The 14,767-nt window shown below is 35.9% G+C and overlaps 1 protein-coding gene across 7 annotated transcripts in view; it reads right to left on the bottom strand.

Annotated features, from left to right (window-relative positions):
• DDHD1 (DDHD domain containing 1) overlaps positions 1-14,767 on the bottom strand; it is a 75,481-nt gene that overhangs the window by 45,203 nt on the left and 15,511 nt on the right. For 4 of the 7 annotated variants that reach the window (XM_055131058.1, XM_055131060.1, XM_055131062.1 and 1 more), the window contains exons 2-3: positions 3,895-4,068; positions 3,368-3,388 (exon numbers count right to left, since the gene is read on the bottom strand). In XM_055131058.1, coding sequence (XP_054987033.1) covers positions 3,368-3,388; positions 3,895-4,068 — 195 coding nt within the window. The remainder of the gene's footprint in view (positions 1-3,367; positions 3,389-3,894; positions 4,069-14,767) is intronic. The other 3 variants (XM_055131059.1, XM_055131063.1, XM_004601748.3) reach the window with 1 other exon arrangement.

The raw sequence follows: 14,767 nt of genomic DNA, 5'->3' as shown, positions 1-14,767 counted from the left end.
TAACCCTGATGTTTAAAACAAATTTGCAGCTTTACTGAAATAGTGACAAAACTGTAACACACATAAAATGTTACAGTGGTTGGATAACTGATAGCAAATAAAAGGATTTCTCACCAGTCCCCTTACTTCTCAGTTATGACTATGAAAATTCAGAAGAATACTTGTCCGGTTATTTTATAAAATATTCCTCAATTTGAGTTCATGTTTTATAATGATTGGATTAAGGTTATATAACTTTGTGATCAGTAACCAACTCAGCCCATTTACTTCTTTTATTTTTCTAATTACTAAGCATGGGTAAAGTAATTTTGAGTTAAATACTAATCTAGTACTAGGGTTAAGTAGCACTGCACTGCAGCACTGTCATCATCAATTTGCTTGGGCGGGCACCAGTAACGTCTCCATTGTGAGATTTGTAGCTAAACAAATAAAAATGCAGTTTAAATAGAAACAGGTTCTACAAATCAGGTATTCAAATAAGTAACTTTTGTAAATACTTAATCCTAGCCAAAAACAGTAACTAGGATTAAGTATTTACAAAAATCACTTATTTGAATGCCTGATTGTAAAACCTATTCACATTTAAACCCTGGTTTTTAATTGTTTAGCTACTAAATATTTAGGAAGTGAATTCGGAAAGAGAGCCAGTTTTCATTCTAACTCTCAAAACTACATTTAGAATACTAAATCACAAAAGGTGACTGTATTTTCGTCAGTTATCTATTTTCAAGCTGAAAAGCTGTACCAAACTTCAATCACTTTAATGTTTACTTTGATATGCTGGAAAATTTATCAGGAGAAAATATTAACCATATCCCACTTCTATGGGCTAGAGTGATAGCACAGCGGTAGGGCACTTGCCTTGCATGCGGCCAACTCGTGTTCAAATCCTCCGCCCCTTTTGGAGAGCCTGGCAAGCTACCTATGGTGTATTCGATATGCCAAAAATAGTAACAATAGGTCTCACAATGAGAGACATTACTGGTGCCTGCTCGAGTAAATCGATGAGCAACGGGATGACAGAGACAGTGATTCCACTTCTATGACACACCAGCCATCCTAACCAAAAGGCAGACAAGGTCAGAAGAAAAGAATTCATGAATTCTTCAAGGGCAAAACATTTTTGGGTATTCCTTTAGAGAACTAGTAGGTCCCTAATAAAACATTTTTCATTTTTAAAGGGGACTCTTCCCAGAAAGTCTTACTTTAATAACTCCATCGTAGGTAGTGTCAACTACTTTTATTCTAAGTATCTTTTCAGATTTATAGCATTCATTTCTGCTGCATTATCTTGTACTTACACTTAATCATTCTCCTCTATGGGTTTTGTCTTCCCATTCCCATATATATATATATATATATATATATATATATATATATATACACACACACACACACATATATATGGGACATATATATGTCCCATATATATATATGTGTACACACACACACACACACACACATATAAAATGCCTTAATGGAAGAAACACTAACTTCTTTCAAAAAAGTATCTTGCACTATACTATCTGCACATAGATGCACCAGGATCTAACAATATGAAGAGCCGTGGAAACAGAAAAACTTTAGGTGGGAAAGGTATTTTCCTTTCTAATGAAATATGAAATTTTAGTAACCTGGAAACTAGAAGAAAATAATCAAAATACTAAAATTTTAATCCTTGCAAATGTGGTAAAATTGGGTTATTTTTCCAATAAATGTTTTCCTTAGAGTAATAAATTTCAAATGTACTACATAATCTTTAATGTGAAAATATCCCATATTGATATACATTAAATATTTTATATAATACTGAAAAACAACCGGAAATTTTATTACAATGGTATATATCTTTATTGGACTGGAGCGATAGCACAGTGGGTAGGGTATTTGCCTTGAACATGCCAACCAGGGTTCAATTCCTCCGTCCCTCTCAGAGAGCCCGGCAAGCTACCAAGAGTATCCTGCCCGCAAGGCAGAGCCTGGCAAGCTACCCGTGGTGCTGTATTTGATATGCCAAAAACAGTAACAAGGAGTCTCACAATGGAGTTGTTACTGGTGCCCACTCGAGCTAATTGATTAACAGCGGGGACGACAGTGCTACAGTGCTATAGTATATATCTTTGTTAAACAATAAAACACACTGGTGCTTTACCTATATACCACAATATAGTTTTAATGGTTTTTCTAATGCACCTCAAAGGACTATTTTGAAAGATTGAAATGCAAGAGTTTGTAACAATTTAACAATTTTGTTATCAGTTATAAGAATTTACCATTCAGTGTATATCGTGAAAGCTAGCAAAAATATTATATACAGTACCTGAGGATGAATATTCTAGAATTGACAAATATACACAAAGTGATGCTAAAAATCTACTAAAATATTATACATGCTTATCTCAGACATTTTACTTTATATTTTGTGGTGCAGGGGACTGAACCCAGGTCTCATGCATGCAAGACAAGCATTCTGCACTGAGCTACACCCCCAGCTCTGTTCTTAGGCATTTAAATAATTGACCCATAAATTAGATACTTTGGAAAAAAACTAAAATGTCCTGCTAGAGCTGACTTTTAAGTAACAAGTAAAAGTAAAAAAGACAGATAAAATTCTAATTTTTATTGTTAACAGAAATAAGATTATGGGATCTAGATGTGAAAATTGAGCTTGTGACTAATTTCCACATAATGAATCACCAAGTATAGAAAGTTTTATATACTTGGCATGAGAATACAGCATGAGAAAGGGGAACAATCTACTTATATTTTACTTATATTAATTTGCTTCTTCAAGCCAGCATTTTTTCTTTCACCCATTAGTAGTAAGGAATTTCAATGATGTTAAAATGAATTACTATTTTTAAGGCATGACTTGAAAACACTCTGAATATAGAAGTCAGTCTACTTAATAGGAATGAAATAGTTTCGTGACTAAGTGGTTTAGTCTTCTATGCAGTAGGCTCTTGTAATTACTTTGGAGTAGTGATGAGGTCACAAAATAATCATTAACAAACGATCACAAATACAAAAAATTGCTATCTCCAGACAAAGTACTATTTCGATGGCAATCTGTCAGCTCTGTAGTTCTCTAAAATGTTTTGTGGGTAGGGGGGCTCCCAAAATATTTATGGGTTAGGCCCCACTCCCAGCATCCCATATGGTCCCCTGAGCACCGCCAGGGGTAATTCCTGAGTGCAGAGCCAGGAGTAACCCCTGTGCATCGCCAGGTGTGACCAAAAATTAAAAAAAAAAAAAAAAAAAGAAAACATAACAAGACAAAACAAAAGGCAAGAATAGATGATGAAATGCTTTTAGAAAAAATTAAAGGAATCTATAAATTCTAAACTACCTGTACAGTAATACTCACCAGAATAGTTGATCCCACTGCCTGCAGTAAATGGAACAATAGAAGTATTTTTAACTTTACTACACATTAGGAATTTTCTCAAGATTAGATATACATAATGAAATTAAGTGACTATTTGATAAATATTTCTAAATACTACAAACATCTTAATGATAAATATATAGAGCAGATTGTCTCAAATTTAAAGTTCATAAGATTATCAACATATTAGACAGCTAAGAAGTGCTTACACAAATGTAATTAAACATTTTTAAACTTCAGGAAGAGAGTCAATATTAAAATAAAATTTATCAAACATTGAAACTGCTTTTTGTTATAATGACAAGGAAATTTTGGTAAATTTTATATTCTTGGAACATGCCATTATCTTAAAACATAAAATTATAACAGTTTAGGAATTCATAGAAGCCTTAAATTATAAAATAATTAATGTTTAAAATGCAAATCTTAATACAACTTAGAAACTAAACTTAACACAACAACTTACTTGGTTTATAGAACGCATGAAATATACTAGCTGATCTTACCATCTTTTCCATCTATGGATTTTGGCACTTCGATATCAAAATTTTCCTGTGTCTGATGACCTCTAAAACAGTTGAGATGTTCTTGCTCAATTAAATTGCTCTCTTCTTCTTCGAGAGGCTGCCAAGTACCATCAATAAACCACTGCCCCCGCATGACTGGTATTTTATCAGACTCTGAAAAGAAAGACCACAGAATTATATATTTACATCCAATCTTACAGAAAGGGACACAGTAACTAGAGTTTAATATTTTGCTATGGATGTGGCAAAAATAAACCTTTATGATTCAAGTGTATCATTTACAGTTTGACATTTCAGATTTCAAGCCATGGTAAGCAATTTCACTTTTTTTAAATATTACACAAATGCAATTACTTTGGTATTAGAAAGTTAGATGGGCAGTTCTCTATTTAACTGAGTAACCAAAATTCCAAAATTAGTAGTAGAAGAGTTAAAACAAGTTCCATGCAAGACTCTGGTGATAAAATATCTTAGAAAATATTGATATAAACTCCCAGAAGCAGCTTAGAAAATGTGCAGTGTTTAAAAATTTGTTATTATTTCTGTTGGTTTGGGGGCCACTGCTGGTACTCAGTGATCACTCCTGGTAGGCGTTAACCTATGTTAACCTATGGGGTTAACCTATGTGGTGCCGGGGAATAAACCCAGGTCAGTCATGTGAAAGTCAAGAGTCTAACCCACTGTCCTATCTCTCTGGCCCTATATTTATTTTTAATAGTTTTAGTGGAATCCTTAAGAGTTTCTATGTATATTGTCATGTCATCTGCAATAGTAATGGTTTCACTTCTCCTTTTTATTCACCCTTTATGGGATTTTATTTTTACAAAGTTGTTCATGATTTACATTACATTCACTATTTCAACACCAATCCAATCACCAGTGCACCTTCCCACCACCATTATGGTTTTATGTCTTTCTTCTCAATTTGGACACCTTTGCTTAATTGCCTAGCTAGAAATTCCAATACTCTGCTTGATAATGATGAGTAGATATTCTCTTGATTTTAGCTTTGTTTTTTGCTGTTGACTATGGTATTAGTTATGGTGATCTTCAATACACTGAGATATGTTTCTTTTTGTACCTTTTTCTGGAGGGGGGTCACAATAGATGATGCTCAGGGATCACTTCTAGCAGAGTTTGAGGTGTCAGGAGTTAAGCTCAGGTCAGCTGCCTGCAAGGCAAACACACTACCTGCTGTACTATTGTCCAGTGATTATTTTATTGTATATCTATTTTATTGAATCTGGTCTGAAGCTTTTGGTTGTTGGGAGACTTTTGATTACTACTTCATTTTGTTACACATGATTCATCTGTTCAAATCGTCTCTGATTCAATCATGGAAGGTCATACAAGTCTAAGAATTTGTCTATTTCTTTTAGATTTGTTTTGTACATAGATATTCCTCTCTTTAATGGCATATAAATGTTCATTAGTAATCTCTTATCATTCTATTTTTTTGGTAACTGTTGCAGCTTCTCTTTCGAGTCTAGCTAAATGCTTCATATTTTCATAGCACCAGATCTTGGTTTCATTGATCTCATGTCTTTCCAGAGATCATTTTATTTATTTCATCTTTTTTGAATACTTCCATCCTTCTAGTGACTTTTGATGTCATTCATTCTTTTCTGAACTCCTTAAACTATACCGTTTCTTGGAGCAGTCCAAATAGCTCTAAACTTCTCTCTCAGAACATTTTCTTTTTTATGTATTCCACAAATTCTGATAGCTTGTGTCATCATTTTCATTTGTTTCCAGGTAGTGTCTGATTTTGTTGATTCAATCACTGTTCAATAGCATGTTGTAAGTACTACATTTTAATCTTCTAATGGCTAATTTCTAGTTCCATATTATAATCAGAAAAGATGATTTCAATCTTTATTAAATTCATTGACAACTGTTTTTTATTCCTACATGGCATGTGGCCTACCCTTCAGATGTCCTATGTGTCTTGAGAATAATACACATTGTTATTTTGGAATTAATGTTCTATATAAATCTATTAATAAAATCTGGTCCAATGTGTCATTTAAGGCTGCTTTCTTATTTCCATTTGGTCTGACAATACCAATAATAGTAGAATACTGATAGTGGCTGTTTCCTTGTTAATCTTTGGTCTGATAATACTGGTAATGGAACAATACTGATAATAGGGTTTCAAGCATTTGAGCTCCACACCTCCACTAGTGTCTTGTTATTCTGGAGATTTTATTATTTCACATAAAGTTCAAGAGCATTTTTGGTCAATGTTTCTCAAAAATGCATGAGTATATAGTTTTTTAGGGACTGCATTGAATCGGTACATCTCTGGGCAAGATTTGTCATTTTGACAATAATAATCTATCCAATCCATGAACAGGGATGTGTTTCCATTTTCTTGTCTCCTCTTTTGTTTTAACAGTGATTTATAGTTTTCCACCTCTTTTGCTAAGCCAATTCTTAGTACCTGATTTTCTAATGCTCAATTAAGAATAGGATTGTTTATAAAAATTTCTCTTCTGCTTGCATATAGAAAAGTCATGGAGTTATGCACATTGACTTTGTAGCCTGTCATTTTACTGTACTAATCTATGATTTCTAGTAGCTTTTTTTGTATTCATTTTAGGCTATCGTAGGTACAGAATAATGTGATTGGCAAATAGAGTTTAACCATTTTTTTTCAGTCTGGGTGCCTTAATACTTCTTTCTTGCCTCACTACTATGGCAAAGACTTCCAATACTATAGTAAGTTGTAGTGTGAGAGTGGGCAGCCTTGTTCTGTGACTGATCTTAGAAGGAAGGCTCTTAGCTTTTCACCATTGAGTATGATGCCTTCTCTGCATTTATCGATAAAATCATATGATTTAAATTTTTTCTTGTACTGATTTGGTATGTTACATTAGTTATTTTGCATACACCCTGGAATCCCAGGGATGAATCCTACTTGGTCCTAGTGTATAATCTTAATGTATTGTTGGATTTGGTTTGTCAACAGCTAATTATTTTCATTCTGGAGAGTTCCCTTAATTACCTTTCTTAATTTTCTTGTGTATTTTTTTTTTTAATGACAACTGTTTTCGATTCTCTGTAAGATCACAATCTTGTATGTCTCAGTTTTTGGAGATCTGTCATTCACTTGCACTCTGTATCAAACTCATAACTTTATACACGCAAAACATACTCTCTTCTACAGTGGTACATCCATTTCCTTGTCATTATCTTGTAGAAGAGAGTATGTTTTGCGTGCATAACTTTATACATGCAAAACATACTCTCTTCTACAGTGGTACATCCATTTCTTTGTGAAAGATGCCATGTTTCACACCTCGAAGTTTCATCCTCCTTACTATTATATTCCTGTCAGTGTGTCTAATATCTTTCCAAATTTGTATCATGTTTTATTTTAAATTTCCTATTAGATGCCCCTTCTCTTTTTCAGCCAGCAGGTGGCACTATAGTTTCAATTTTTTGGTTGCTGTTCTGAGCGCCGACAACCCTGACTTGCCCCAACAACCCTGACTTGGTAAGCACAGCTGTTATGCCTGTTGCATCAAGGAAGAGGATGGTAGCTTCTACTGACAGGTTAGGAGGGAAGCCTTGTTTGCATGGTACCCTTCTTGGGGCCCTGCATCTGAGTCTTGGCTACTGGTACTTGTTGGAGGCACTCATACTGTTATAGGGGAGGTGAGCTGCAGCTGTGCTGGCCTTTTCTCTGCAACGTTCCACCCCATGGTCTGCATTCGAGCCTATGAGGTATATCTCACCACTTTCTTGGGATCCCTCTGTTTACTTCTCTGCCATCTCTGCCGCCTCTTGCTGGTTCTATAGAGGTGCTGAGGCTGAGCCATCTCTGCTTCTCACATGACTTTTGTTTTGCTGCCTCTCTTAGACCCAATCCACCAAACCTTTAGTCATAGAGATGCCTGCACTTCTGGTGTGATAAACTCTGTTGAAAATCTGTGTGTGACAGATTCAACAAAGTACCATCTTTCAGTACTATGCTTGAGGGAAAAAAAATTGAAATATTTGCTTCAGAGTTTTCTGTTTTACTTTTAAAGTAGCTTTGTATGACATTGGATTTGTCTTTACTCCTAAGCATTTTCTGGATAGAGTTATTAGCTTAAGGGTGTCTTCTGTATATTAGGAAGAAAAACCTCTATGAATGATGGATGTCCCAGTGGTAGGGATGGTGTGGGACTGGGGGCCAGTGTTTGTTGACATGACATCCTTTATGTCCCCTTCCCCAAGATCTGCTATTTCTGTGCCCCCCTCACTTTCTCATATACCTTCTTCCCTTAGTTATGACTTAAGTTCCAAGCCTGTGTCTGTCATTTGTCAGATGTGTGTAAGGAATAGTTTCTTCCTGAAGCTGATTTCAATGTGCTTCATTTTAACCTCTGAACTCTCATCACTTCCTTAGGTCTCTCCTCTACCCATTCTTCCAGTTTAAATTTGCTGTTTCTTTACATCTAGTAATTTAAAGTTCACAGTATTTATTTTGTAGCAATACTGAAGGTGTTATATATGTTTTGTATACCTATGGTGAGGTCCTATTTGGTCAAGATGCTTTGGGAAGGATGTAAGGAGAGACACAGACTTAAATTGCTGTGATTATTCTCTAGTCTTAAAAGCTCATCTTATTTAAGCTTAACAACAACAACAACAACAAACAAACAGGGGCTGCAGCAATAGCACAGCGGGTAGGGCATTTGCCTTGCACGCGGCAGACCCGGGTTCAATTCCCAGCATCCCATATGGTCCCCTGAGCACCGCCAGGAGTGATCCAAAAAGGGAAAAAAAAACAAAACAGCTATAATAGGACTGGGATGTTAGCTGGAGCACATATTTGCATGCAAGAGAGAAGGTTCAATCCTAGCACTACATAGTCCTCTGAGCATTACTAGGCAATGTCCCTCAAGTAAGAAAATTAATAATAATCCAAATTTTACAAGCGATTAAGTATTAATGAAATGAGCTAACTTGTCCAAAGGCTTATAGCTAATAATATGGGAACCAAAATTCTAACCAAAGTTTGTTTCAAAGTTTATTCAAACTTTCTACTACATCATAAAATATATGTTCTCAAATAGAAAATATCCTTTTTAGTTCTTTCCCCAAGAAACATGGTCTTTTATGAAACCAGTAATTTTTAAATAAAAGAAAATCAGAAATTTTATACTTTCGTCTGAGACTTACTAACCAGAGTCAATACTGTCTGACCATAAAGCTCACAGGTAAAAGCAGAGTTAAAACAGTTAAACAGGTTTATAGTAAACACATAAACTTTCTTCTGCTCTTGAACCAAATAAACCTAAAGATATACTTATTTGATGGCCATTTTTGGGAGTTTTATTTAGGCTTAAGCCTCATTAGTTATGTTCTCAAGTACTATTTCCTGTTCAGGTCTCTGCCTTGAACTCCAGATCTGTCACCTGTTCCTAAATATCCCGTGTTTATATATCAATGGGCTGGAGCGGTAGCACAGGGTAGGGCGTTCCCCTTGCACGAGGCCTACCCGGGTTCATTCCTCCACCCCTCTCGGAGAGCCCAGCAAGCTACTGAGAGTATCTCGCCCACAGAGCAGAGCCTGGCAAGCTACCCGTGGTGTATTTGATATGCCAAAAACAGTAACACCAAGTCTCAAAATGGAGATGTTACTGGTGCCCGTTCGAGCAAATCGATGACCAACGGGACGACAGAGACAGTGATATATCAACAGTTAGAAAAATTACAACTGGCAAAGGAACACAGGTTCTGTGGGAAAAAAAATCTGAACACAAACATGTTACTATACGCATTTCCTACCATAGTGAACAATGAACTGGTAATGTTCAATTCAATAGGTCAACTAAGAAACCTGGAAGTAATCCAATATGCCTAACTCCTCAAATGCCTACAATTATAAATGAATACTAAGTACACTCTATCTTTTAACTCATCCTCAAATTCATGTGACAGAGCCATGTTTGATCTCTGGTGTCTCATACGGTCCCCCCAACACTGCCAGGAATACTTCCTCAGTGTAGGGCCAGGAGTAGAGCATGGCCCAAGAAAGCAAAACAAACAAGCAAAATCATTCTGGAATGTCCATGAAGGTGTGTTTTGCATAAGATTAACATTTAAATTAAGAGAATAATATAGCACACTGCTATCCACAACGGTGGAAGGGCCGCATCCAATCAGTTAAGAAGTTTGAACAGAGCAAAAGGGCACCCTCCCCACTCCACCCCTGACACACACACACACACACACACACACACACACACACAAACACACACACACACACACACACACACTCACACCCTTTAAAATCAAAAGGATTCGATACCTAATAACCTTCAGCTTAGACCTTAAACTATTCCTGCTGATAGTCTTAGAACAGGTATATGGGCTCTACATGGATTTCACAGTACCCTGCTTCTGACTCAAACACATTATTTTCTCCACAGAATTTGAACTTACTATCCACCATAACTCTGTGAGCTAATTCCTTATGATTTTACCTATTCTCTTTTGTTCAGGAAAAGTATTACATAATTTGGAAGAAACTGATCCAAGTTAATCATATGTGTGTTTGTGTGTGTGTGTGTGTGTGTGTGTACATTGTACATTACCACATTATTCAGGGCACCAATATGTTCAGCTGAAAAACTAATTTTAGGTGTTGGAACAACAGTGACAGTGGGGAAGGTGTTGCCTTACACATGACAGACCCAGATTCAATCCCTAATTCCAACACCACATAAGGTTCCCCATAACCTCATCAGGAGTCCCTGTGCAAAGAACCCAAAGTAAGCTCTAGCACTGCTGGGTGTGGCCTGAAAACAAAACAAAAAGAAAAACTAGTTTCCATTTCCTTGTACAACTAGGTTGTCATGTGACTGAATTTGAGTAATAGAGTATCTGTTGCTGATGGTATAGCACCTTGACCTTTTCCTTTTTCTTTTTTGACCAACCATTTGTCTTAAGCTCCTGAATCAGGCCACTTACAAAAAATGGAAAGCTGAATGGGAAGAAGCTTTTGTATCTGATTATAGCAGAGCTGCTTCATAGCCCTAATTTCAAACATCCCCCCACTTCCTTTAGGTTGGGGAAAATGTGCCATTTTCTGTTTATTGTTATTCTGAAATTTTTATTAAATGTAGCAAAATATCCTGCTAATGGGAACTTACATATTAACCCTAGTAGTTAAAAATGGTGTGATTAAGATGCATTCAATACAAGACTACAAAGACAGGAACTTGAGAAAATGTGTCACAGGACAAGTGGATGAACAGAGTATGTTGGAAGTAGATTTACAAAAGTGATTTTTATTTCTAACAACATAAGAAAAGCACTTATCATTACTTATCAAAATTGATTTAGGTCATTATTTTTAAAATTTTTTTAATTTTTATTTTTGCTTTTTGGGTCACATCTGACAATGCATAGGGATTATTCCTGGCTCTGCACTGAGGAAATGCTCCTGGCAGTGCCTGGGGGACCATATGTGATGCTGAGGATTGAACCCGGGTCAGAAGCTCATGCAAGACAAACACCCTACCCTCTGAACTATAGCTCCAGCCTGACTTAGGTCATTATTATACCCTTAGACAAACCATGACAAAAGAAGGACCTTTATAGTAACCAAAAGAAAAATATAGGCTCTTTTTATTGTAAAGTAATTATAAGATCTATTTTTCACTAGGAAAACTCCTTCATTTAGGCAAAAACTGAGTGGATGTCTTTTGTGTGGGAAGGAAAATTTTGGCAATAAAACATTTTTTAAAGGGACTGAAAGTGGTTTTATTACATCTATGATGTTAAATTACTTATGCTAAAAGTGAAATATGTCACCCAGACCCTTTGAAATATACTTCAGATAAATCATAATATCAGTAATTAAACAAATGATATCTCTGGATGGTAATAAAACTTATAAGTATAAATCCACAGTAATTTTGTTGGTAAATGGAATGAAAAATTAGAATCTAGATGATCTGATTTTTACCTTCCATTTTACCTAAACATTTAGCGTTTTTACTAGATAGGAACCATAATCAATAATAATATTGGACACAAAGTTAAATAACCAGCAATCTAATCATCATTTAGTTTAGCTACAATGTTAGAACTGAAAACATTGACTTGTATGTAGCAATCACATAAAATTCTATCTTTTAAATAATTCAGATATATCTAGGATCACACTAACAATAATTCAACAAAGAGAGCCAGAGGAACAGTACAGAGGTTAGGATGTTTGTCTTGCATGTGGATGACGCTGGGTTCAATTCCTGGCATCTTATATGATCCCCTGAGCACTATATCAAGAGTAATTCCTAAATTCAGAGACAGAAGTAAACCCTGAGCACCACTCAAAATGCCCCCAGACCCCAGAAAAACAAAACAAATTTCTCAACAAAGAAACCTAAATGCTCAGGCTAAATGCTCAGTCAAGAGTTACTGTCAAGAGTATCTATCATTTACCAATTTTAAATGAACTCCACACATAAAACTAGGAATATTTAATACCACCCATATACATATATTATACTGTAGCAAATACCACTACATATGAACCAACTGATGAGAATTATACTGTAGCAGCACTGTCATCCTGTTCATAGATTTGCTCGAGCAGGCAACAGTAACATCTCCATTGTGAGACTTGTCACTATTTTTGGCATATTGAATATGACATGGATAGTTTGTCAGGCTCTGCCATGCATAATTATACTGAATCATGTAAAAGTATACTATAAAATTATTTTACATGACTCAGTAGACACAGCTGTGAGGCTAGGATTTTTATACATTTCTTTTTTAAAAAAATTATTTGTTTATTTTTGCTTTTTTTTTTTGGTCACACCCAGCAATGCACAGGGGTCACTCTGGCTCTACACTCAGGAATCACTCCTGGCGGTGCTCAGAGGACCATATGTGATGCTGGGAATTGAACCCGGGTCACCACGTGCAAGGCAAATGCCTTACCCACTGTGCTATCACTCCAGCCCCAACTTTTACACATTTCTTAATTTTACATAATGCAACTGTAAAAACTGAGTGGTTTACTGTACTCATGTTTGTTAGGGCTGCCATAACAATACGTATTCTGAGGGGTTTAAACAGGAGAAACTTATAATTGAAGCCATCCAAGTTCAGTGCACTGGCAGTTTGAGTTTCTCCTGAGACCCATCTCCTTGGTATGAAGATGACACCTTCTCTCTATAGCCTGACAAGGTCTTTTCTTTGTGTACTGGCATCCGTGATGTCTGTGTGTACATATTTCCTCTTACAAGAACACAGTCAGGTTGAATTAGGGTCCACCCTATTGGCTTCATTTTAGCTTACTCATGTTTTTAAAAGGCCTTATCTCCAAATACAGTCACAGTCTGTAATGCTAGTTAGGGTTTTGACATGAGCTGGGGAAGTTGGCGGGGGACACAATTTAGTCTATAACAATCATCTTTACATGATCCTTTCAGATACCCACGTATGTTTCTATCATTTCTGAACTTTAATCCACAAAAGACTGATTTTAGATGTTTGTAGTGGTCTCACCATTTAAAATTAACTAATTTAAAAAAATTAGAACGCTTTTTGTCTTTAACCTTACAAGTTTTATATGTGTGTGTGTATAAAAATGTATAGGGACTGGAGAGATAACAGAGAGGGTAGGGTGCTTGCCCTGCATGTGGCTAATCCAGGTTCTATCCTTGGAATCCCATATGGTCCCAGGACACTGTCTGGAATAATCTGTTATCATCGAAGGGTGTGGCCCCAAACCAGTATCAACAAAAGAAGTATAATACATAATTAAAATAAATTAAAATTTTTAATGTTAACTATTTTAGTGGAGATAATCAATTCAATATTGGTTATGGCCATCTATCAGATTAACATCAAAAGAAAATTAAATTTCCTAATCAGAACTTTGAGAATCAGAAGAGTGCCATAAAAAAAGCACTCTTAAAAAAGGTGCCCAGGGCTTACTTCTGGCTTTGTGGTCAGGGATTACTTCGGATAGGCTTAAGGACCAAATGGGGTGCTGGGGATGGAACCCAGGTCAGCTGTGCGCAAGACAAGCACCCTACTCGCTGTTTTACCTCTCATTTTTTTTTGTATTTATGTATTTATACTTTTTGGCATTCATGTATATTTTTGTATTTGTTATACACCTGTATCATATTCTAAAACATTTTTTTTTTTTTGCTTTTTGGGTCACACCTGGTGATGCACAGGGGTTACTCCTGGCTCTGCACTCAGGAATTACTCCTGGCGGTGCTCAGGGGACCATATGGGATGCTGGGAATCGAACCCGGGTCAGCCGAGTGCAAGGCAAACGCCCTACCCGCTGTGCTATTGCTCCAGCCCCTCTAAAACATTTAAAATTATTTTATTACTTATTGATAGTTCAGGTCATGTATATGTTAATATTTACAGTTTTAAGGCTATACAACTTTTCTCATAAAACCTAAGTGTCCAAGACCCTCCCCACCAATGTCTGTTATTTCCAGTTCATATCATCATTCTCTCTTACTCACTATCTCCCCTTACTTGGTATTCTCAGTTCTAAAATCAGTCAAGGGTTGTCATTGTTTGAGCTGGTTCATTCCCTTGTTTTTATTTCTCTAGATATGACAATATAGCTATGTGTGAGATCAAAGATACTGTCCTTCTCCACCTTACTGCATTGAACACCATACTCTCCAGTTCTATTCATTTTATAGTGAACTACATACATATTTTCTTATGTCTGAATAGTATTCCACTGTATTTATACACAAGTTCTTTATCCATTCATCTGTAACCAGACATTTGGGTTTTCAAATTCCCAAATTTTGGTTATTATTACAAGTGCAATATAAACATAGGTGTGCATATATCTTTTGGA

Source organism: Sorex araneus, chromosome 3 (assembly GCF_027595985.1).
Source record: "Sorex araneus isolate mSorAra2 chromosome 3, mSorAra2.pri, whole genome shotgun sequence".
Taxonomy (NCBI): Eukaryota; Metazoa; Chordata; class Mammalia; order Eulipotyphla; family Soricidae; genus Sorex; species Sorex araneus.
Note: the sequence above shows the minus strand (reverse complement) of the source record. Positions and strands in the feature narration are given on the sequence as shown.